This window comes from Arachis hypogaea, chromosome 14 (genome assembly GCF_003086295.3).
Source record: "Arachis hypogaea cultivar Tifrunner chromosome 14, arahy.Tifrunner.gnm2.J5K5, whole genome shotgun sequence".
NCBI lineage: Eukaryota > Viridiplantae > Streptophyta > Magnoliopsida > Fabales > Fabaceae > Arachis > Arachis hypogaea.
In genome coordinates, this window is record NC_092049.1 from 94,682,974 (window position 1) to 94,707,296 (window position 24,323).

The 24,323-nt window shown below is 33.7% G+C and overlaps 2 protein-coding genes across 2 annotated transcripts; one reads left to right on the forward strand and one right to left on the reverse strand.

Annotated features, from left to right (window-relative positions):
• The first annotated feature begins 2,262 nt into the window (after window positions 1-2,262).
• Window positions 2,263-5,545, forward strand: LOC112743522 (NADPH-dependent aldo-keto reductase, chloroplastic-like). The gene is made up of 8 exons (XM_025792760.3): window positions 2,263-2,454; window positions 2,532-2,691; window positions 2,795-2,845; window positions 3,628-3,704; window positions 4,308-4,395; window positions 4,497-4,772; window positions 4,887-5,132; window positions 5,245-5,545. The coding sequence occupies exons 2-8, from the start codon at window positions 2,560-2,562 to the stop codon at window positions 5,329-5,331; spliced, it is 957 nt and encodes a 318-aa protein (XP_025648545.1). The 5' UTR covers window positions 2,263-2,454; window positions 2,532-2,559; the 3' UTR covers window positions 5,332-5,545.
• A 2,527-nt stretch (window positions 5,546-8,072) lies between these two features.
• Window positions 8,073-10,976, reverse strand: LOC112743523 (uncharacterized protein At2g39795, mitochondrial). Its single transcript, XM_025792761.3, has 3 exons — window positions 10,552-10,976; window positions 8,558-8,886; window positions 8,073-8,458 (listed from the first exon to the last, which is right to left on the reverse strand). The coding sequence occupies exons 1-3, from the start codon at window positions 10,819-10,821 to the stop codon at window positions 8,299-8,301; spliced, it is 759 nt and encodes a 252-aa protein (XP_025648546.1). The 5' UTR covers window positions 10,822-10,976; the 3' UTR covers window positions 8,073-8,298.
• Between the last annotated feature and the right edge of the window lie 13,347 nt (window positions 10,977-24,323).

Below are 24,323 nucleotides of genomic sequence, written 5' to 3' on the forward strand. Positions count from 1 at the left end.
AACTAATGTACAAATCAATCCCCAAGAAAAACAAAGAGAAACGTTGGGGATTGATTTGTACATTAATTTTTCTTGGGGACTAAAATGTCCATTTTTAAAATCTTTGGGGACTGATCTGGGTAATTACTTTGCCGGAAAATGAATTGGGGACTAATTTGTCTGTCGGAGTAAAATCTTGAGAATTAATTTGTATATTAATTTTTCTTAGGGACTAAAATGTTCTATTTTAAAATTTTTGGAACTGATTTGGGTAATTACTCTTAAATAAGTTAATCAATCAAAATGCTCTCACAATCATTTAAAAAAAAAAAGAAGTATTAAAAATTTTGAATTCTAAAGTAGAGTATTTTATTATGTATCAAACAAGTAATTTATATTGCAAAGTGAAAAGAGTACATTCATTATGCAATCCTTTGACATCCAACATAGAGGTAGAGACACTATAACTATGTATAGGTCAATAGGTACATTCATTATGCACCACTATGTGTCTGCTACCCTATAGAATGGACCTTTCATGCTACTTACTTGGATTTCTTAAATTGTTATATGTATATATCTGTCCTTTCCTTCTTTCCACTAACTGATTTTATATTTTTGCACCATGCTTTCTCAAGTTCCATGCTTGCATTGACGGAGACTCTGGACTAGAGTGGTTTTATATTTTTGCACCATGCTTTCTCAAGTTCTATGCTTGCATTGATGGAGACTCTGGACTAGAGTGAAAAATAATATCAAATTTAATATGCAAAGTATTGGGATGCAATCAATCTTTAGAAGAATTTATACTCCCAATTTTATTATTTTTTTTTCTAATGTCAAACTCTCAGTATGAGAGATTTGAAAGTGAAATTTTTTTGAGTTATGAAGAATCAATAACTGTTTAAATGGAATTAAAAGATTCAATTGACTACAGCTAAAAACATACAAAGAAAAATAAACCCTAGCATGTAAGAATCCTACCATCACCAACAACCATAATCAACCAATATCTCCCAAAGATTCACCGATGAAGTAGAGCGAAAAAACGAAAAACAAACCTCAACTAACATTTTGCAAAAAACAGAGCATTGTATGTTGAGAGCAACGAAACCTGTTTTTGAAAAAATTGTGATTCCTAAGTACTTCGTCTTCACTATGGGGGCGAAACCAGTGAAAGAACCTTCAAACCTCAATTATAACGACAATAATGATTCTTTTTTTACTAGACATATACGAGAGGAAGAGGAGGAAAAAGAAGGGTCAATTGGGGTTTCACTTTTGATGTGGTTAACGTTTGGGTTTTTGTTTAACCCCCCTCATGTCAGACAACATCGTTTCTGAGTATTTCCTGCGCCAAGCGTTAAACGGCGTCGTTTAGACAGTGCCAAGTTTCATTCAAAATTGTCAGGTCAGTTTTTCGGTGACGAAAAACGACTGAAGGGCCAAATTGAGACACGAATCAAAATTTCAGGGTACAATTTAAGTCAATTGAAAATTTAAGAGCTAAATTGCGTTGGGGTCAAATTTTAGAGACCATTTTGAGTATTAACTCAGTAATATGAGAACGTTTATTTAAAATAAGACTAGTATGTTTATTTAAATTTAAAAATTTTAAAATAATAAGAATATTTTTATTTATAATTTTTAATATAAAAATAATACGTGTACATTAATTTTTAATTTAAAATTACCGATTTTAAATGGTTAATTTTTTTAAATCTGAATAAACATAATTAATCATATACGTACTACGTTTATTGTTATCAAATTAAATTAAATTTGTAATTTACATTATATCTATTTAAGTTTTAAATTAAAAAAATAAAAATATACTAATATAATCCAAATTCTACGAAAATAAGAGCAAGTTGGCTACACCAATAGGCGAACTTGTTAGTTTTAATGAAGTTCGTTGCTACAGCAGGCGAGCTTCAACAAAATTGGCAAATTTGCTTATACATATCCCAATTAATTCATGTAATTAACAATTAAGAGAAATTTGTTTTCAAGCTGTTGTTCAAGCGAGATAACTTTAAAAGGAACTTCAGTAAAGCCTGAACAAGTAAACTTGTAACATTAATTCAATTATCCAAATATAGCTCTATGACAAAGTGGGCAAACTTGCTCCAACTTAAAATAATAAATTTTTAAAATAAAGATAAAAAAATTGTTTTGGAAAATATTTATTTTTTTTTAATTTATTTCAAAAAATTTTCCTAAGTTGGTGTGCGTTACTCGTGTTAATAACTACTTAACTAGGAATTCCCGTTGCCAAAAAGCGACTTGGGTGGAGATAACTTCTTCCCCGTCTTTTATGTTTTCATTCATTGCTCCGCATTTCTTGTTAGAGAGCAATGATCCATTTCTTATGCCTAAATCTTTGGTCCATTGCACAATAACACACCAACGTACACATTTACTTGCTTCAACAATTTAACACTTACACTTGATCATAATCATCATCATCATAAGGTATGCATTTTTATTGCATCTGATTCTTTAAGTTGGTTCGTAATTTTGTGATTTTAATTCTGATTCTCTCTCTTTAGGAGTAGTGTTTGTTGCAAATTTTTGGAAATGGATAAAAAAACAGCACACGGGCCTCTGTATTTTGATCTGAACACTGGAGGAAAGATACCGTCAGTTGGTCTTGGAACATGGAAAGCTCCTCCAGGTGAAATTGGTAATGCTGTAATTGCTGCAGTCAAGGTGCTTCTCTTTTGAATTTCTTTTGTGCATTTGCTTTGTGATTTTTGTGCCAATTTTGATTTTGTTCAATTGAAATGAAATTGTTGCAATGCTGTATGTGCAGGCTGGCTATAGGCATATAGATTGTGCTAGGGTGTATGATAACGAAAAAGAGGTAAAATTTTGGATCCTATTCCTGCAATTCTTTATTGTTAAGAGATAAATAAGTTTGTTATAACTTGAGTGTAAAATTTAATTTGATTTGATTTGTTTAACTTAGGATTAGGTTTAGTTTCAGTTATTAATCGGTTTAACCATGCTGTATGTACACAAAAAACCAACCACCAAATCATCCATATAGTATACATTTTGGAATATGAAATACACATTAAAAGTTGTATGAAATAACACATCTATATGTACACAAATCAATGGTGGCTACTTTTTTGTGTACACATAATATTTATCAGTTTACTAGGAACCAATTATTTTTTGAGTAATGCTATACATCCAAATCTTTTTATGAACCAAGTCCAACCAAGTTAAATAATAAAACTTGGAGTAATGCTACTTATAATTGATTTTTATTGATATTAGACCAACTTGGTTGGACTTGGTTAATAAAAACACTTAGATGTGTAGCATTATTCTTATTTTTTAAGGTACAATCAACCAATAAATAGTCGATGGGCAAAGGTTAAAGGTTTGAACTTTTTATTGCAGAGAGGGAAAGAGAGCTGTTGCTATTTTTTGGCGAAAAAAAGTTGATTTCTAATATTTTCTAATAATAAATTCTGGTATAACTCATACTTAAATTCAACTGTAACTTCATATATATCTAATATAAGGTGAGAATCAGTCTCAAATTCTTTGCTTTAATAAAATTCTTAGCAGGCGAAATTTCTTTTGCTTTTTGGTTAAGTTGATGCAAGGAATTTATATTTGAATTTGATGCAGGTAGGGGATGCACTGAAAAAGCTGTTTTCCAGTGGGGTAGTACAGCGTAGTGATTTGTTCATAACATCAAAGATATGGTTTGTGTTATGAACTAGTTCTTCTCTTCAATTGACCAAACTTTTTAGTCTTCAATTTGTTTTCCCTAGATCAACCCTTTGATGAAAGGACCCTTATAGATTTCATTCATTTATTTGATGTTGGATAAGGGGATTTATGTAGAAAACCTTGGAAGATATTATTAAAAGATATCTAAGCATAAATGAGTCAAACACAGATATGATCTGTGACATGATAGTGCTGTTTGATCATTTATTTGTTGTATTTGATATTGGATAAGGATCTCATTTACTATGAGTTTATGTATAAAGTGAGAGGGGGAAAATCCACTATCAGATCACAGAAATTGCTTAGCAGACGAAATTTTGCGAGGATTCTATAGCCCAAATTAAGTGGAAGGAATAAAATGGGATCAATAAGAATTTCTACCCATGATGATTTCTTGATTCAATAAGAATTTGCAAAATGTAGTCTGTTGTTAAAAGGGTGCATCATATTTCTATTGACTTTCTCACTTAAAAACAAATCCATTTTAGGGAGCCATTTTCCTTTGCTTTTAGTAATGAAATGAAAACCTGCAACTCACTTGGGATTTTATTTTATTGTGTTTTTATTCCATATAGGACTAGTGACTGTGCACCTGAAGATGTATCAAAGGCATTGACTAGGACTCTGGAAGATCTGCAGCTTGACTACATTGATCTATATCTTGTATGGTTCTTGATTTCGAACTTAGCCCTGGAACGCTGCTGAAACTAAAAGCTTCCTTTATGAAATGGGCTGATCTTGATCTTGAGAGTATTTTGTCACAGATGCATTGGCCGTTCAGGACAAAGCCAGGTTCACGAGGTTGGGCTCCCGAGATCATGGCTCCATTGTGTCTTCCAGAGACATGGAATGCAATGGAAGGTTTATATGCCTCCGGTCAGGCACGGGCAATTGGGGTGAGCAACTTTTCCACCAAGAAGCTTCAAGACATGCTCCAATACGCTAAGGTTCTGCCAGCAGTTAACCAAGTCGAGTGCCACCCCGTGTGGCAACAACCTGCTCTTCACAATTTCTGCAAATCCACCGGTGTTCATCTCACAGTACTTTTCTTCCCATCTTGTAACTTTATTTGTATGTTTAAAGGGTCTATTCCCTGTGATTTTGTTAACAACAAAAACATAAAACATAAAACATAAAATGCTGTTTATATTCAGGCATATTCACCTTTAGGCTCTCCTGGGTCATGGATAAAGGGGGAAGTCTTGAAGGAACCAGTGTTGATTGATATTGCAAAACAACTTAACAAGACTCCGGCACAAGTAGCTCTTCGCTGGGGAATCCAAAGTGGTCACAGCGTTCTTCCGAAGAGTGTCAATGAATCTAGGATCAAGGAGAACCTTAGCTTATTTGATTGGTCCATCCCTCCCGAGCTCTTCTCAAAATTCTCAGAGATTCATCAGGTTTGAATTCCTCTGAAAAGTGAAAACATACGAACTAATCATTCCTGTGACATGTTTTCAAGAAGTTGTCTGTTTTACTACAATTTTCTCATTCCTTTTATGTGTGATGCAGCAACGGTTACTTCGCGGGGACACTGCGGTGCACGAAACCTGTAGTCCCTACAAAAGTCTTGAAGAGTTGTGGGATGGAGAAATATGAAGTGCAATTTCTTTTCTGTGTTATAGAAGTATAGGATGTAATTTTAACAGTGTCTTCTTACTAATGCAAATTGTGGTAATGTCCTTTCTTGTAGTAATCTTTATCTTGTTAAAAACAATCAACCCTTGTTCCTAGGGGTTTTCACAGATGAACAACAGATCAAAATTGTTTCATTCTTTATTTGGTTGAGACATTAAGCAATCCTTTTGTATAATGAGTTATTGTTATTTTAAGTTATTTTGGTTGAGACATTAAGCAATCCTTTCATATGCATCGAACATCGATTATAGTTAAAATAATCTGCATTATAAGAAAGTATAGAGAACCAAGTTTTAGGTAGTCAATATTAACCAATTTTAGAGTTTAAATTTATAATTTAGAAATTAGAGTCAAGGGTTTATGATTGAGGATTTACAATTTAAGAAATTAATTTTAAAAAAGTTGGTCCCTAGCATTACTCATAACAATTTTAGCAACTAAATAAAAAGTTAATAGTCAAAATTGTCTCTGCGTTAATAAAAGCTGACGTGACAGTTAAGTTATATTTCTGGATTTTTTTAGGATACTGGGCCAACAAAAACCCAAAACACTATTAGCAAACGGGTCATCCAACACCCACCTGACCCGAAACCTAACTACACCCCTGATCTTTCGTAATCAACTCCTGCAGCTTGGCATTCTTCCATTGCTGCCGTTCCAAGCTCGAACTTTGGCTGCCCACAAACTAGGGGTGCACATGGGCCAGGATAAAACCAGGTTTGTCCTAACCCAGACTCGATCCTAAATATACATTGGGTCTATTTTTTAGATTCCAACCCGACTCTAGACCCGATGAAACCTAAATATTTCGGGTTATAATTATACCGGGACCAAATCGGGTGAAAACCAGGCCTTTAAATCTCTAACAATAATTTACAAAGAAATTTATTTATGATGTACTTATTTATAAAGAAAAAACTTGTCCTTGAGAAGTTGATATCCATATTTAAACTTAAATTTGTCTATAAATTCTAATTTGACTTTGATCTATTTTTTAATTCAACAAGTGTGGTTAAAAATAAAATAAGCTTACACTTAATATAACATAATATTAAAATTAATTTAAAACATATATACCTTTTTGAGACTGGGTTCGTGTTGACCCAAACCCGATCCTAAATAATGATCAAGTCTATTTTTAAAACAGTACATTTTGAAGGTACAATACAAAAGTTGGTATGTGATAATGCCCTCATACTAGATATATATCCAAATTAAATACTAATATAAAATATATATTAAAAATAACTTAAATAACATATGTATTTATATATAAATATATAGAATCATCAAAAAATATATATATAAATATATAATAGTTGATTTTGGTATATCTAGTATTTTTGGTGATCATGTTAGTATACTTATAGCTGAGTCTTGGATCCATTTTTCTAGCATGCTGCTTTTTTTAATAAAATTTTCAACCATCTAATACTCTCTTCAATTATGCATAGCAGTAGCTCATTTAATCGTGTTATATATTTGTTAATTTAATTAAAGAATAATTCCACAATTCCACTTATTTGTTCTTTTATTCTTCAGGGTCCTTATTAGAGAATTTCATAGCAACGATAACTAGTTTTCCTCCATTATTGATCTCGGAAATGAAGATGTCATGGGTTCAATGTTAATTCAAAATGAAGAACTACTATTCTGGAAATACAACAAAAAGCATGGCATTTTTGTAATTTTGTTCCGCAGATCATATTTTTGTAATCTTTTTTTTTTGGTAAAACATATTTTGTAATTTTATAGAATAGAGTAGTGTAACTCTTGGTCAAGACAGCATAGCCAACATAAAGTTCACCTACAAAGTATGTATGTAACTTTTACCAGTCTTATTCTCAAGAACTATTAACCATACTCTCGGTTGTTTGAGTTTTAGTCATTGCAGATGAATCTTGTGCATAGAAGCAAATCAATGAAGAGTAAATATCGTTTTTGTTCTCAATGTTTAAAGTAAGTTCTAAAGTTGTCTCAAACGTTTAATAAGTTTATTGTTAAAAACTTTCTTTATCGGTGGTGATTAAATAGAAAAAGACCATTGCTGAAAATTATGCCTCAGAAAAAGAAAAAGTAATTGCAGTACGAAAACCTTTTAAAGAAAAAAAATAGCATCGATCAAAAAATGAAATAAGATTACATTAATATTGATGATATTTGTATTAGTGATGATAATAGTAGAAGAGATAATGATGGTGATAAAATATGATTACATAATGAAAATAATAGAGATAGAAGTAATAATAATGAGGATGAAAAAAATGGTGGTAATAGTGGTAAATTATATTGTTGAAAAGAACATTGTGAGGGGGTTTAAATCTCTCACAAATTACAAATAAAACTCCCACAATCTTTATTTTGCTACTATTTATTAACAAATTTCTTAATAGAAAATCGTATTGTCCTAAAATAAAAAAAATTGAGGGCCAAATGTCATTTTTTTTTAACAAGAGAGATTTTGTCCTTCATGAAAATAGACAAAGACCGAATTAGGTCTTTACTCTAATTTTAAAACATTAGAAATTTAAATAGGACAATTTAAACATATGAACAACTTTAGAACTTATCTCAAACATTAAAGATAAAAACAATACTTTACTCAATCAATGAATTAAGGCCATGATGAATGGATTCACTGTATGTGGCAAAACTAAAACAATGCTGATTGGTGAGACATACTCAACAATTGTAGGGAAAGATAACAAATGGGAGAACCACCCATACACTATTTCATTTAAGGGTGAAATTTTAAGTATAATAACAATGGTGACCAATAATAAGGTCTATCAAAATTGTTAGTCCAGTAATCCACAGTACTTCTCATCCCATCATGATACACGAAGAAACATGCTAATGTTCCACCTAAATTTAACAAGGGATCTATCATCTTTTGATTGCCCTTTAAACAGTAACTCATTTCTAAAATCATTGCTCAACAAAGTTCTTAAGGCTCTTCAGCCACCCCAAGTATTCCTTGTTGTCTTTACTAAACATGTATTCCTGCAAGAAATTTGTTGTGCTGGGCTTGATTCCCCGGATCTCAAGATACTTGTGAAAAGCCTTTTGCAGATTTTCATCCAAATCACTGTAAGAAATAATGGAGTGGATATGTTAAAGGGAAGGGAAGAGAAAAGGAACATTATACGGTAAATAAGAAATAATAAAATATTAATAAAATGCTTACGTGAATTCTGGTCCCTCGTATGCAAGCTGGTCCTCAGATTCATTGAGATTCTTCACTGACAAGCTATCAATGGTAATCTCATCAGGGAAAGCCGTCACTCCAAACTCGAGACACACTCCATTTCCTTTGAAGACACTCACAACTAAAGGAATGCTAGATTCACTACTCTTCTCTCCTTCATCATCATCCTCCTCGTTTCCCTCAAGTGCTACATTAGGGATGTCAACTTGAACCTTAATAGTTTCATCTTGGTATTGTCTCTTAAGTTGTATGGTTCTTTCTCCAGGATTGTCTTCGATTTCAAAAGGAAAATCATCCGGGATTTCAACCTGAGAAAGGTATACAAGAACCAATATGACTGCAATACCAAACGCAACTCATTTGTATAGAAAGAACCAATGAATGATCTTTATAGCAGCTCCTCAATGCATGTTGACAAAACTATTTTGGAAGTATTAATTAAAGAACGGATGACACCAAACTAATCATAGCATACAAATTATGGATGAAAAAGAGAAAAAATGAAGCAGAAAGAAAGAATAGTCAAAATCTACTAAGGATGGGTTTTTTTTTTTGGGGGGGGGGGGGGTAAGAGAGAGAGAGAGAGAGAGAAAGAAACTAGAGAGAATTTGAGAAAACCTATGAAGCACAGACACTTCGCTGAGTTATCGTGTCCGCGTGTCGGACACATTTCGGACACGACACTCACCGACACTCGTCCGACACGCGTGTCTGCTGTGTCCAACCGTGTCTTAATAAAAAATAAAAAATTCTTCTCCGGACACGTCTGGACGCACCTAAATACCATCACGTGTCCACATGTCCAGTATTATTCTTAACATATATTCTTAAAATAAATTTAGATATAGTATATATTATTATTTATTAAAACAAAAAAATATTTTAAATACTTGATATAATTAAAAACAAGACATTAAACATTTTAATTTATATTTTAATATCAATAAAATATCAAAATATCATTACAATTTATCTAAAAAATACTTTATATTTTATATATATGTGTGTCCGCGTGTCATATATGATTTTAAAATTCGCGTGTCAACGTGTCCCGTGTCGTGTCGTGTCCCGTGTCCGTGTCAGTGTCCGTGCATCATAGGAGAAAACCAATAAAGAAAACAACCAACCGATGTTCATCCTGATTTTCACATGATAAGATAGCAGAGGTTGAAGTTGCATAAGCAATATATTTCTAATATACCCACAAATAAGGTTATTGGATCCGGTCACAACATAGTTCATAGGGTAACTGGTATGTAACTAAAACCAGCAGAATTCCATCACCTATCTACACATACAAGTCAAACATACAAATGAATTAAAGACAGTACCACAACGTGGGGCGCTCAGTTTAAATACTGGAAGCAGAATATTTTGAGAAATATAATATAGGATAAGATCAGCATAATTTGAGAAAAGATATTAGCTTTGAAAATTTTGTCAAACAATGATCTTAGCTTATTAAGAGACAGAACGAAATGCAACCAACTCCTAATTATGTGTAAAAAGGACCATCATGAGTTGTTAATAACAACAATAATTTGAATTCTTAAATCTAAACTATTCCAATTCTTTCATTCAAATTACAAGTGATACCTTAGCTTCTTAACAAGTAGATATATGATATATGCATACTATGCAATTCTAGGATTCCATTTCCTATGCCTTTTCCAATGTCATGTTACAATCATTTTCTTTTTCAAACAAATTGACAGGCCAAAAGCAACAAAGCTAATACTACTTGAATACACATCTACCTAACATTCTTACTAATCAACAATAACGAAAAAGCAGTGATTAAATAAATAAAGAAAACACTTCAGAGGGGAAAATGCAACGGCTAAGCTGAAGATACTAACTTTAAAGAAAGCAACACCTATTATTCAGTGCAAAGAAGAAAATTAATAATTAATAAAAGGGGATGAACTTAATTGTTCACCACAAAGGAACAAACGAGAATCGAGAAAATTTACATGCTGTGATTGGTTATCATCGTAGGCGCATTTGATCTCAGATTCAAGGACTTGAACGAGGTTTTCATCGGCACTTGTTTTCGTCGCAAAGCTGTTAGCGACGCGAAGAGAAGGAGCTACAACAGTACGAGTGGCTGTCTGTCCGCTGAGCAAGACGCCAGCGGAGAGAACGCTGTGGAAGGTTCTGGAAGAGGATGGCGCCGTAGTACGGCGGAGAGCCAGGGGGATCACGGCGGAGGAAGCACGGCGTAGCGCGGTGTACATGGCCATTTGAGAGCTGGGGTTTGGACAGAGTAGAGGAGCAAAACGAGTAAAAGAGGGTTTAGGGTTTTAGGGTGTCACGCTTGGACTTGCAATTTATATACCCGTTACTTTTCTTTCGGGTTTTTTTTTTAAAAGATAAAGTACTTTTTACTGTCGATGCTAAAAGTGGATTGGACAACACTTTTTTATTTTAATATGGAAAAGAGATTGGTGTGATTAACATATATAATATTAAAAAATTATGTAAAAAATTATATAATGTAAAATGCATTACAAAAATATACTAATAAAGAATATATTTTAAAGTACAAAAAATATATATGTACTTTTTATTAACGAAGTGGTCGATTCCTCATTCATAAAATTCATCGATAATAAAATTTGTGTCAAATTTTTCTGCAATTTTCTTTTCAATATAATTAAAAACAATTAACAAGAAATTTATATTTCATTTTGTTTCTAAATTATTCTTCACAATATTCATAACTAAAAAAGAACTCTTAGTAGTTGAAACGGAAAAAAATTATACCAAATAAATCAAGAAGGACGCTCACAAGAAAAAAAAAATCTAATTTATGGGAATTGAAAAATTTTATTTAATTAAAAAATATTAGTAATAATATCTTTTCATATTTTTTTAATATTATTACTTACTTTTTAGATATTAGAAATCATTAATATTTATGTTAGACTGGATTTTTATTTATATTAGACTAAATACTAAATAAATTTTAAAAAAAATTAAATCGTACTTAATAACTTATTACTATTAATCTTTTTTTAAAAAAGTTGGGGCCGAGGCCTCCACTCCCCCCACCCCGCGCGCGTAAGTCTGTCCCTGGGTGTGATACGGTGTTATGAAGAATATGGGTGCTTTATCTGCATGTAGTATCAGGAATATAGAAATCGGACAGAAAAAATTCGTTAAAAGAATTCGAACAATTCGATTAGGGGACACAAATCAGACTGTCCGATTTGTGTGTTCCTTCCCCCTAGAACAGTGCTCCCTTCCTTCCCCCCTAGAACAGTGCTCCCTTATACCAACATGCTTCCCCAGCACTAACTCACTCCCTCAGTTTCCTTGAATCCCACCAGCAGCTAACTTTTTCTCTTTTTCTTCGTTTTCAGCCTCCAGAAACTCATTCTTCTTTATGCAAGTTGAAGAAAAAATTGAAAATGTCAAAGAAACAAAATTGTAAAGATGTTGATCGTTTTAAATTTTATATTATAAATTATCTCAGCCATTTGGATTATGTAAGTTTATTTTTTTAATTTTTTATATTTTAAAATTATTATTATTATTATTAAAAATTTAGGAATATATATTTAAATAAAATAAATATTATATATTTTAGAATTATTATTATGTTAGAAATTTGATTTAGGAACACGTAGGTTGAAAAATTGTTATTACCGTTAGAAATTAGAAATTTATAGTTAAAGCTATAGTTAGTTAGTGAATATTTTAATTAATGACAATATTTAAATAGATTAGTAAAAAATATACATATTTAGAATTTTTTTGGAATAATTATAAAAATTAAATTAATTATTACGTTTGATTGTGGTATAATTTTTGGGAATAGTTTTGGGAATTTTGAGTAATAATTAGGTAGGTTTTGTAAGATATAATATATTTTTGCTTCAGTAATAATTTTATGTTTGTTGTTAGATTTTTAATTGACATAAATATGTTAGTGTAGCTGGGGTTTAATAAAGTGAAATATTATTAGTTAAATAAAAATTAGATTTATTTATTAGTGGTTATTATTAGTAAAGTAGTTTGTTGTTAATGATATAGGAATTATGTATGATTACATAAATAAATAATTATGTAATTTAATGTTCAATTGGAAACAAAATGAGTAAAATATGTATGATAATAGTATCGTAATTTTAAAAATTAAAAATTATTTGAAATAATTTATAGGATTGTTAATTAAATTTTTTCAATAATGATAGTTAATTAATTGATAAGTTTGTCGTCCATGGTAATTACTAAATTTGGTATTTAACAAAAAGTTTAGCATGAGATTAATAAATTAGTTGCTATAGTTAGAAAATTATTATATTTTAGTAGTAAATTAGTAATTGTTAATGATTTTAATAATAATTTGATATGCTTTTGTAGAGTTTACGGATGTTGACATGTGATCACCATTTTCCCTTTGGATCGGTACAATGATAGGAGGGAAGAGCATTTACGATCTACTGGTTTTTATCATGCGTTCCAGATTGGAGTAGTCCAATGTCAGAAAACATTGGTAAATGCTCTAGTCGAAAGGTGGCACACAGACAAACATACCTTTCACCTTCCAGTTGGTGAATGTGCTGTGACACTGGAAGACGTGGCTATAATTCGTACGATACTTTCCAACCTCCAAATATTTTTTTTCACCGCCTTTTGCTTAGCCAACCATGCTTTTCGATAGCTGATGGTGTAATTGAACTTCGACTGTACTTCTACAATAACTGACTAACTGACTTCACCTTTATGGAGGGGTCAGCCTCAACCAACAGCTTTATTGCTTCTGCAATTGTACTCGAATCCAGTTTCAAATGATCCTAAGAAATGGTGGCTCTGGTACAAGTGTGACCACCATTATACCTTCTTATAACCCAACAGTACTTTCTGCTGATCATGCTAATCCTGATCAGCCAATCACAACCTGACCCATACTGTGTACACTTGGCATAAAATGTCAACGGCTCTGACTCATACACCCGATAGTCTACACCTCATCGAATGGTATAATCTTTCATTGCCATAATAACAGCTTTTCTGGAACTAAATTCCATTCCCACAGCAAATTCACCATCTGCAACAAGAGGAATTTCTACCACGACAACAGCAACACGATAAATATTTAATATATAAATATTTAATAAGTGAAATTAAAATTAAATTACCACCGCATTAAAAGTAAATCACTACATTACTATTAACATAAATAAACTTTAGATCAAGTTATTATCTAGATTTTAACAAAATAAAAACATAATCAAATAACAACATAAATAAATACTAATTAGTAAATACTAATTAATTTTTACCTAAATTAATAACTAACTAAAAAGATTATTATCTTAAATTCAACTAAACAAACACCCAAAGAAATGCTAATTAATATAGGCAATCACGTACCTGTATTCATATATTCTGAAAACTCGGGAGCATGCATGGCTTCCAAATCCAAAACTCGCATAAAAGATGGCTCCTCAAATGGATGTTTGTTTGCGAGTGCATTTGCCACTTCTGTCACATTTGGAGCCATAGTGCCGTCACCTTGATCTTTGTCTCTGTCTGGACCAACAACTTCATAATTACTTTCAAACTCTTCTTCACTGTCACTGTTGTAATCTTTCTGTTCAATATTCCGGTCGGCTTCCGATTGTTCAAACTCAATATACAACTCAATAAACGATATCCGGGCGCGACTTTCAATGTACATTGAAAACATCTCTTGCATACTCGCTTCATCAGTTACATATTTCGTTTCAAATTGAACGAATCCACCAAATTCTGGTATTGGATATCTGTATAAAATACATGATATTTTTCTTGACACTTCAGAATGTATCTTCTCACAAATCACACCTTTTAGTTCTTCAAATGAGATTGTGAATGGAATAACAATGTCTAATGAATTTTCACAAATAAATTTCACTTCTTCATATGTTTGTAACAAAATCTGACCGAAATAATATACCTTTAGTAAAACTCTATCATCCATTTTTCTCCCTTATATAAATATGAACTTCACTATCAAATTTTTTTCCTCATCCGAAATAACAGAGAAGGAGAAACTGAGGGAAGAAGAAGAAAATAAGTAGAAGAAGAAGGTGATGAGAGGATCTGTGAATCCGAAATACACATACTTGTATATATACATATATATATATATATATATATATATATATATATATATATATATCACACACAGCAAATCAGACGGTCCGTGTTGAATTTCACGATATAAAAAAATTAAAACTATATGAAAATCGAACGGTCTGATTACCTTGCCCAAATTCAAATTTTCCGCCCACTCAAATCGGACCGTCCGATTAGTGGGCTTCCAAAGAACACGCATGGTCCGATTTCTCAACCCCACTTTTTAGAAAAAGCTGTCCCACAATTGAGCGTAGCACCCACACTTCCCATAACGAGGCACAACACACCAAAGCTTCCCATATAAAAAAAAATGAGCCATTGGATAAATCTGCCCATTTTTGTATTAATCATTGAAAGAAAGTATATGTACAGCATTATAAAGTATTCTCAAGAGTACAACATTTATATTTTGATATCTTAATGGTTAAAACAGAAACAATTAATTAATATGATTAGATATACATCTGATTTGATTTGATTTGATTATACAGACATGATTTAATGTATATTATTCTCCTCAAGTTAGTGTATGCAAGTTTTGAGTGCCTAACTTGTTGAATTAATTTAAAATATTGGACACCTAAAAAATTGGTGAAAATATTTGTCAGTTGAGTACGAGTAAAAACATAAGAGAGAAGGATCATATTTTGCAGTATTACATTTCGAACAAAATGACAATCAATTTTAATATGTTTTGTTCATTTATAAAAAATTGAATTTTTAGCAATGTGAAGAATAACTTAATTATCATAACAAAGAGATATGGATGAGAATGAGGGACACCAAAAAAATAAAGAACACTTTTAAGCCACTTTAATTCACAAGTAGTGTTAGTCATGGAGTGATATTCAACCTCAGCAGATGATCGTGACACAGTTTATTGCTTCTTGGTCTTTCACGGGATGGGAGAGCTACCAAAAAGAACAAACTAACCAGTGAGCGATTGGTGAATAATAGGACAACTAGCCTAATCAGAATCACACCATCCATGTAGAGTAAGATCAATGTCACGACGAAGTATAATGTCTTGCCTCGATTTTTCTTTCGAATAGCGAACTACTCGAAGAGCAGCCACCTAGTGCTCTTCACAAGGTTCCTACATGAATTGAGACAAGACATGTACACTATAAGAGAGCTCGAGTCGAGTAAAGCATAAATAGAGAAGTCGTCCTGCTAGACAACGATATTTGCTAGAGTCAGATAATAATGGTCCTTTAGCAAAAGCAAGTCAATGATTCTCTTCAAGAAGAATAGATATAGGACGAGATCCTAGCAGTCTAGTTTTAGTAAGGATATCTAGCATACTTTCGTTGGCAAAGAAAGATGCCTGTTGGTGAGCGAGTAACTTCAAATCCCAAGAAGTACTTTAATTTTTCCAGTATTTCATGTGAGAGCAATGATGCAAGTAAGCTTTAAACTTTACAATTGCCAAGCAATTATTGCCAGCAATGACAAGATCATCTACATATACAAAGACCAACGCTGCACAGTGTGTATGACGATAAACAAATAATGAGTGATCAATGGTGAACTGTTTGAATCCATATCAGAACAGGGATATAGAGAGCTTGGTAAACCAACAACGTGGAACTTGTTTTAAGCTATAAAGAGACTTGTGAAGTTTGCAAACCTGCCTTGCATTGTGAACAAAAAATCAGGAGGAAGCTTCATATACACATCTTCATTTAAACTGCCGTGCAAGTGATGCGAAATTTCAAAGCACAACTTACCGACAAGTGTATCGGGTCGTACCAAGTAATAAACTCAGGTGAGTAGGTGTCGATCCCACGAGAATTAATGGATTAAACAAGCAATGGTTAATTGATTATTCTAGTCAGACAATAAAAAATAAGGGTTTCAATAGTAAATAGCATAAAAACAGAGAATTAAACAAAAGCAAACTAAAATTGGTTAAGAAAATAATATAATAAAGATAGTTAATGTGTCAGAAATATTTAAATTTTAGGATTAACAATTATTGCTATCTACTTTGATCATGCAAAGATTGAGTTTATGGCAAATCCTAGGTGATTGAATTCCTATTCCTAGGTAATTCAATCTCCTCTAACCCAACCGACGGTCAATTCTTTGATCAATCAATTGTATTAAAAGGTTAAGTTCAAAATCCGATTTATAAGCCACACAATCCCTAAGAACCCAAAACTAGTATGATTATATGTCATATATCACATTAAATCCAGATAAATAAGGAATTGTGAGAAAATGGTTTCAAGCTTCAATTCTACTTATGTAACTTTTTCAAGATTCAAAAGAATTCAATTTAGATTAGAGTTATTTTCGAATACACACTAATCCGTAGGATGAAGAATGAAACCAATTTTTAAACATAAATAAATGCATTAATCAAGAGTAGAAGAACAAATAATTATTAATCCATCAAAGTAAACAGAGCTCCTAACCTTAACAATGGAAGTTTAGTTGCCCATAGTACAGAAAATTAAAATTCTCATAGTGCAAAAAATTGAAATCCTAATCTAATGTGTAAAACCTAAAACTAATGAATGAGATAACGGAAGGGAGAAAGCGTTCACCGTTGCTCAATCCCTTTTTTTCTTTTATATAAGCGTGGTTGGGCTCTAGTCCATGTTGCTGGGTAGCGCTAAACGCCACTTCTGAAACAAATCATGCGCTCCTTTCGGCAGGTTTGACGCTAAACGCCAGGAGTCCTGAGAAGATGGTGATGCTGGACGCGGTTTGGAGCTAAATGCCAATGTCGCGGCATTTAACGCCGTGATGCCAGAGAGCAAGCATAGACTATTATATATCGTTGGAAAGCTCTGAACGTTGGCTTTCTAATGCCACTAGAACCGCATCATTGGGACCTCTGTAGCTCAAGGTATGCTCATTGGAGTGTGAGCAGATCAGGGTTGATAGCATCCACGAATTCTCTTTGCACTTGTCTTCAATTATTGGTTCTCCCTTGTTCTTTTGCTTCTCTTTTCCTAACATTTTCCTACAAGAATCGTGAAATCAAGAAAATCAAGGTACTAATAGAATAGTACTGAAAATCATATAATTATCAAGCAAAAGTCATAACTTTTCTATAATAAATGCCAATGAAAAGTGCTTAAGATTCTCATGCATTACAACACCAAACTTAAGCTCTTGCTTGTCCTCAAGCGAGCAAAGAATCATGGCTTAGTTATCAAACTTTCCAGCCTTAAAATTCAAGGGTAGATGGTTGCAATTCAAATGAGTTTGGTTAGCCGTTTCACTTATGCACAATTCAACGCAATTGGTTATAATCTTTCAAGGTCTTTGTCCAGATTAGATTATAGAATCCTTTCTCGAATCATCATCTTGAAACAAGCTTATTTACTTTCCTTCCACAGCTTATTTTCTTTGGATTCTTTGTACATTGAGCCTAACCGTGATTCTAAATATTTTGTCTCAAACTTTACTCGACACAAAAACACCACAAGCACTTAATTAGGGAGCTCTTTGAGCTTACCATGTCCTTTTAACATTCCTATCATTGGTGCTTAGAGCTTTTGGCTTTCTCTTCATTGATACATAAGCACCACAAGAACTTAACTCGGATCCTTAATCAGTGGTACTCAAAGCCTTTGGCTTCTCTTTCAATCCTTTGTAAGCACCATAAGCTTTTTTTTTTCATTACATGTTGCTCCTTCAAGACTTTGTCAAGTGTAAAGATCCCATAATAGTCTTCTAGACTAAAACCTCAAGCAATTTGGCTTAGCTTGTATTGAACATTCTTAGTTAGTTTGGCCTTTCAAAATCACATTGTCATGCTCTTTATGATGAATCCTTTTTTATTTTTGATCTTTCTTAGAACATGATCCTTGTCCACATTTAGGAGCAAGCACAATTATAATTGTGGATTGTGATAGACAAGTAATGGTATGCACTTGACTAACAAGACTCACAAATGCATTATATAGGATAGAATAAGATAACATATGCATATAATTAAAAAGAAAGGATACAAATAGAAGTCAACAACCTTAGTTCTCATTGCCATCATCTTCCTCATATTTCTCTTCATCATCCTTTTAGGCTATGTAGAGTATAGCCTCCAACACTAAACTTAGAATGATTGCTTATCCTCAAGCAACAAAGAAAAACAATGGTGATGGAATAGGAATAATCATTATTGTCTAGTGAAAATAAGGAAGCAAGGCGAAAACTCAATCAAATAAAATAAACAAAATAAAAAAAACGAAAGGAAAGACAAAATAAAGCAAAATAACCATGTTGCTAATGTATTGGCATGGGAGGAGTGGACCTTTCATAGGTGAAGTGTGGCAATACCAAACTTGGTGTTAGAACACCAAATTTAGTGTGACACAATCAATGAGAGGCTGGGCCAAGTACCCAATGAAATGCAAGCATTATGTTGGTGTAGCAACACCAAACTTAATCCATGAAATACATATGCAACATGAAGTAAAGGAAAAAAGAAAAATAAAAAGAAATTACCTAACGTTGGGTTGCCTCCCAACAAGAACTTCTTAGATGTCACTAGTTTGATGGTTGGTTCTTGAATTTTCTTCCTCTTCTTCCAGTTGGTTAAGAGAAATGACTTCAGTGGACATGAGAAAAAGAATGATACCCACCAAAAAGCAATCCCTATACAATTCTCTAATTCACTAGGACCAAGGAAAGCATATTCAAATGTTAGGAGAGAAAACTTCAATTCAAATATGGGTGGTGCATTCAAATTTTTCTTCCCGAAAGCTTTCATGCATAGATTTGAAAGAACTTGTATGGCTTCCTCCCTAATTATTAGAATGTGCAAGCATGGAGTATGCATGGCTTCCTCCTTTATTTGTGCATCTCCCTCTTCTTCCATGTGTGAGGGTGAAGAGTTCTCTAATTCACTGAAGTATGAACTCCTTTGCTTAATTTCTTCACATTTTTCCGTAGGATTTGCATTGCTTCTCTTGGGAAAGAAGTTACGTGTTTCTTTGTCACCTATTGTAGCCTCTGAGGATATAGAATCCTAGTCTTGTATTCCTCCATTACCTTTTTTCATTGAAATTTCACTTGGTACAGGGGCCTCTTGGTCTTGCTTTTGCACTTCTATCTCCTCATTTGTAGCCTTAGTTTGATCTTCATTTTTCTTACTCATCACTCTTCCACTCTTCAACCTTATGGCCTTGCATTATTTCATTGGATTGAGAATTGTGTCACTAGACAAGGTGTTGGTAGGCCTCTCGGTAACTTGTTTGGCTAATTGACCCATTTGAACTGCCAAGTTTCTGATGGAGGCCTTAGTTTCCTGCATGAAGCTAATTGTATTTTTGGAGAGTTCTGCTAAGGCTATTTCTAAAGCCAGCTCCAGGGATGATGATTCTTGATAAGAATAAAGAGATGATGGTTCTTCATATGAATAAAGAGATGATGGTTCTTGGTATGAGTAAGAAGATGATGGTTCCTGATATATGGAATATGGAACATTATTGAATTTTCCTTGGTCTTGACTTTTCCAACCAAAATTTGGATAGTTCCTCCATCCACAGTAATATGAATCATTCCTTGAGTGTGAGTAGTAACCCATGTGATCTTTTTCCATTATTTTCCTTAGCACAAAACATAAAACTGAATCGAACGTACCATGTGATAAAAAGAGAGGAAAAGAAGAAAGAATAGAAAGAAATATTTTTTAATTTTTTAATTTTTTTTTTGAAATAGAAGAGAAATAGAAAAAAAAAGAAAAAAATGTCTAATCTAGGTAATCAATTAATCGGTAGTTTGTTAATCACAATTAATCCCCAGCAACGGCGCCGAAATCATGGTGCGGAATTTCAAACTACAACTTACCGACAAGTGTACCGGGTCGTACCAAGTAATAAACTCAGGTGAGTGAATGTCGATCCCATGAGAATTAATGGATTAAACAAGCAACGGTTAATTGATTATTCTAGTCAGACAATAAAAAATAAGGGTTTCAATAGTAAATAGCATGAAAACAGAGTACAAAAGCAAACTAAAATTGGTTAAGAAAATAATATACTAAAGATAGTTAAGGTGTCAGAGATATTTAAATTTAAGGATTAACAATTATTACTATCTACTTTGATCATACAAAGATTGAGTTTATGGCAAACCTTAGGTGATTGAATTCCTATTCCTAGGTAATTCAATCTCCTCTAACCCAACCGACTGTCACTTCTTTGATCAATCAATTGTATTAAAAGGTTAAGTTCAAAATTTGATTTATAAGCCATACAATCCCTAAGAACCCAAAACTAGTATGATTATATGTTACGTATCACATTAAATCCATATAATTAAGGAATTGTGAGAAAATAGTTTCAAGCTTTAATTCTAGTGATGTAACTTTTTCAAGATTCAAAAGAATTCAATTTAGATTAGAGTTATTTTCGGAAACACACTAATCCGTAGGATGATGAATGAAACCAACTCTTAAACATAAATAAATGCATTAATCAAGAGTAGAAGAATAAATAATTATTAATCCATCAAATTAAACAGAGCTCCTAACCTTAACAATAGAGATTTAGTTGCCCATAGTGCAGAAAATTGAAATCATCATAGTGCAGAAAATTGAAATCCTAATCTAATGTGTAAAACCTAAAACTAATGAATTGGAGAACGGAAGGGAGAGAGTGTCAGCCGTTGCCCAATCCTTTTTTTTCTTTTATATTAGCATGGTTAGGCTCTGGGCTGTGTTGCTGGAATTTAGCACCACTTTGGTGCTACTAAACGCCACTTTTGATACAAATTACGCACTCCTTTCTGCAGGTCTGGCGCTAAACACCGGGAGTCCCGAGAAGATAGTGATGCTTGACGTGGTTTGCGCTAAACGCTAATGGCGCTAAACTATTATATATCGTTGAAAAGCTCTAGATGTTGGCTTTCTAATGCTTCTAAAATCACATTATTTGGACCTCTATAGCTCAAGTTATGATCGTTGGAGTGTGAAGAGGTCAGAATTGACAGCATCCACGAATTCTCTTTGCACTTGTCTTCAATTCTTGGTTCCTCCTTGTTATTTTGCTTCTCTTTTCCTAACATTTTCCCTACAAGAATCATGAAACCAAGGAAATCAAAGTACTAATAGAATAACCTTGAAAATCATATAATTATTAAGCAAAAGTCATAACTTTTTTATAATAAATGCCAATGAAAAGTGCTTAAGATGCTCATGCATCAGCGAGCGAGAAAGCGTTATGAATATCCATTTGGTGGAGCTCCTAGTCTTTAGTAGCGGCGTGCCAAAACAGTACGAATAGTAACAATTTTTGCCACAGGTGCTAAAGTTTCATTGTAATCCAAACCCTCAACTTGATTATTCCCCAATACTACCAAACGTGCTTTGAATCTTTCTATACTTCCATTAACATGGTATTTAATGTAGTATATCCATTTAAAACCAAGAACTTTCTTTTCCATAGGTGAAGTAGTAAGGTACCAAGTCTGATTGTCATGAAGAGCTTGAATTTCACTAGTCGTAGCAGCATGCCAACATGCATCGTGCATGGCAGCATAAAAACTTTTAAGTTTAATTTCAGTCCTAACAGCTGCAATTACATACGATAGAGAGCAAAAAAATGGTCATAATTCATATAATTAGCTAGAGGATAGGACACACTTTGAAGCATGTTGAAGAGGGGAGACGGTGAGATGGGCTCATGGACATGACAAAGTTGACCACATAATCATAAAGACAAAAAAATGGTGCTTGATGTGATGTCCTCCTCCTAAGGCTTCAACGGTGTTGGGTTCCTCAAGGTTAGAAGCCACGATTTTACCATCGGCTTGGATGAAGTGGTAAGATATGGCACGGGAACGACATCGACATCATCACCCTCAAGGACGTCTTTTTTGTCCCTCAAAGTGGGCTCTAAATTTATGTCCTCATCATAAGTGGTTGTATCCATGAAAATAATCCAATTACTACCTTAAGCAAGAATTAAGAATATGTTATAAATAAATAAAAGAGTAAGTAAAGAAACAAACTAGAATAATATCTTCAACGGAGATAATGACTCTTCAATATCTGAAAACAAAAGCATTGAATGTAAAGTGAACCTAGAGGGAAAGTAATCCTCTCTAAATTCAGATCTAGAAACCTAAAAATTATTTTAATGCATCTAAAACTGTATGTCTATTATGTCTAAGATGTGTCTCCTGAGTCTCTGCATGTTTCCTGGCTTTATTCTGTGTTTCTGGGCCGAAAACTGGCTTAAAACGCGGCCCAAAATCGCCCCCAGCGTTTTCTGTTAATTCTGCAGATCGCGCAGGTCACGCGTACGCGTCATCCATGCGTTCGCGTCATTCGTACAGACTCCAATCCACGCGTACGCGTCAGGCACGCGCGCGCGTCGCTGCAATTTTTCCATTCCGCACGGTCGCGTGAGCCATGCGCGCGTATCAGTGTTAGCTGGTCATCTCCTTAGTTTCTTGTGTTCCTTCCATTTTTGCAAGCTTCCTCTCCATTTTCTAAGTCATTCCTGCCCTATGAAGCCTGAAACACTTAACACACGGATCACGGCATCGAATGGTATAAAGGAGAATTAAAATATACTAATTAAAGATCTCTAGGAAGCAAGTTTTCAACCATAAAACAATATTAGGAAGGAATTATAAAATGGGCAATTTACTTATTTAAATAAAATGGCAGAATCCTTTACCTAAATGTGCAAAACGGATTGTTGTTACCTGCATGTGCAAAAACCCATTTCTATGTAATCCGTGGCAACCCACCACGGTTTCCAAACGTGCATAAACCGTGGCAGGTCCCAGCGGTTTAGGGGCAAAAACTATAGAGTGTAAACCGTGGTAAGTCACCACGGTTTACGAAGGAGGCATGGCATGCATAAACCGTGGTAAGTCACCACGGTTTATGAGGAAAATGTGTTGGTCATAAACCCTTGTGGGTTACAACGGTTTATGTAGGATAAATAATGGCCAGAAAACCTTGTAGGTTCCCATGGTTTACAATTACGGGAACTCTATATATATGTGGGTGATTCAAGATCCATAAGAGATCATTCTCACAATGGCTAGTGAGGAAGAGAGTTTTCTTGCCTTAGTGCATTGCTCTGGGAAAATAAAAAAAAGCAAAAGCCATGGTGTGAAGTTTACCGACAGAGAACCACTGAGTATTTTTATCCGTTCATCGATGAGTTTGTCAGATTTGAAGAACAGCATCTTGGAGAAGCTTGGCGTGTTGGGTAGCAAGTGGGTGAAGAAACTATTCTACAAGATTCCCATGGCGGTTGTCTCGACCGGTGTTCATTTTGAAACCTTTGCGGTTAAGGCTGATGAAGATATTAGGGTTTTGTTCTACTGTGTAAGGAGTTTTCCGGAGATCAGAATCCATGAGTTGTTCGCGAAGTTGGAGGTTGGTGTCGATAGTTCTGGGGCATCCGCTCCAGTTCCTAGCCCAACTGCCGCGGGTGGTGCATCTAGCTCGATGCCTACGGTCAGACCGTATCTTTCGCCGGTTCAATCACCATCGTTTGCGGCTGATTTAGACCGAACGGAGGTTGTTGGTTCTGTACCTTTGGAGAATGCAGCAGTCATTGAGCCTCCCCACGTTGTGGCCACCGGTGGTGGCCTGGTACCTTATATCGAAGACTTTGGTGGACCTGATCAAGTAGAG

Bases quoted from the DNA above. Each gene is read 5' to 3' on its own strand.
- LOC112743522 (XM_025792760.3), top strand. From the start codon at position 2,560: ATGGATAAAAAAACAGCACACGGGCCTCTGTATTTTGATCTGAACACT. The intron at 2,692-2,794 runs GTGCTTCTCTTT...CTGTATGTGCAG, and splicing joins CTGTAATTGCTGCAGTCAAG to GCTGGCTATAGGCATATAGA. The intron at 4,396-4,496 runs GTATGGTTCTTG...ATTTTGTCACAG, and splicing joins ACTACATTGATCTATATCTT to ATGCATTGGCCGTTCAGGAC.
- LOC112743523 (XM_025792761.3), bottom strand. From the start codon at position 10,821: ATGGCCATGTACACCGCGCTACGCCGTGCTTCCTCCGCCGTGATCCCC. The intron at 8,887-10,551 runs GTAAATTTTCTC...TACCTTTCTCAG, and splicing joins ATGATAACCAATCACAGCAT to GTTGAAATCCCGGATGATTT. The intron at 8,459-8,557 runs GTAAGCATTTTA...TATTTCTTACAG, and splicing joins TACGAGGGACCAGAATTCAC to TGATTTGGATGAAAATCTGC.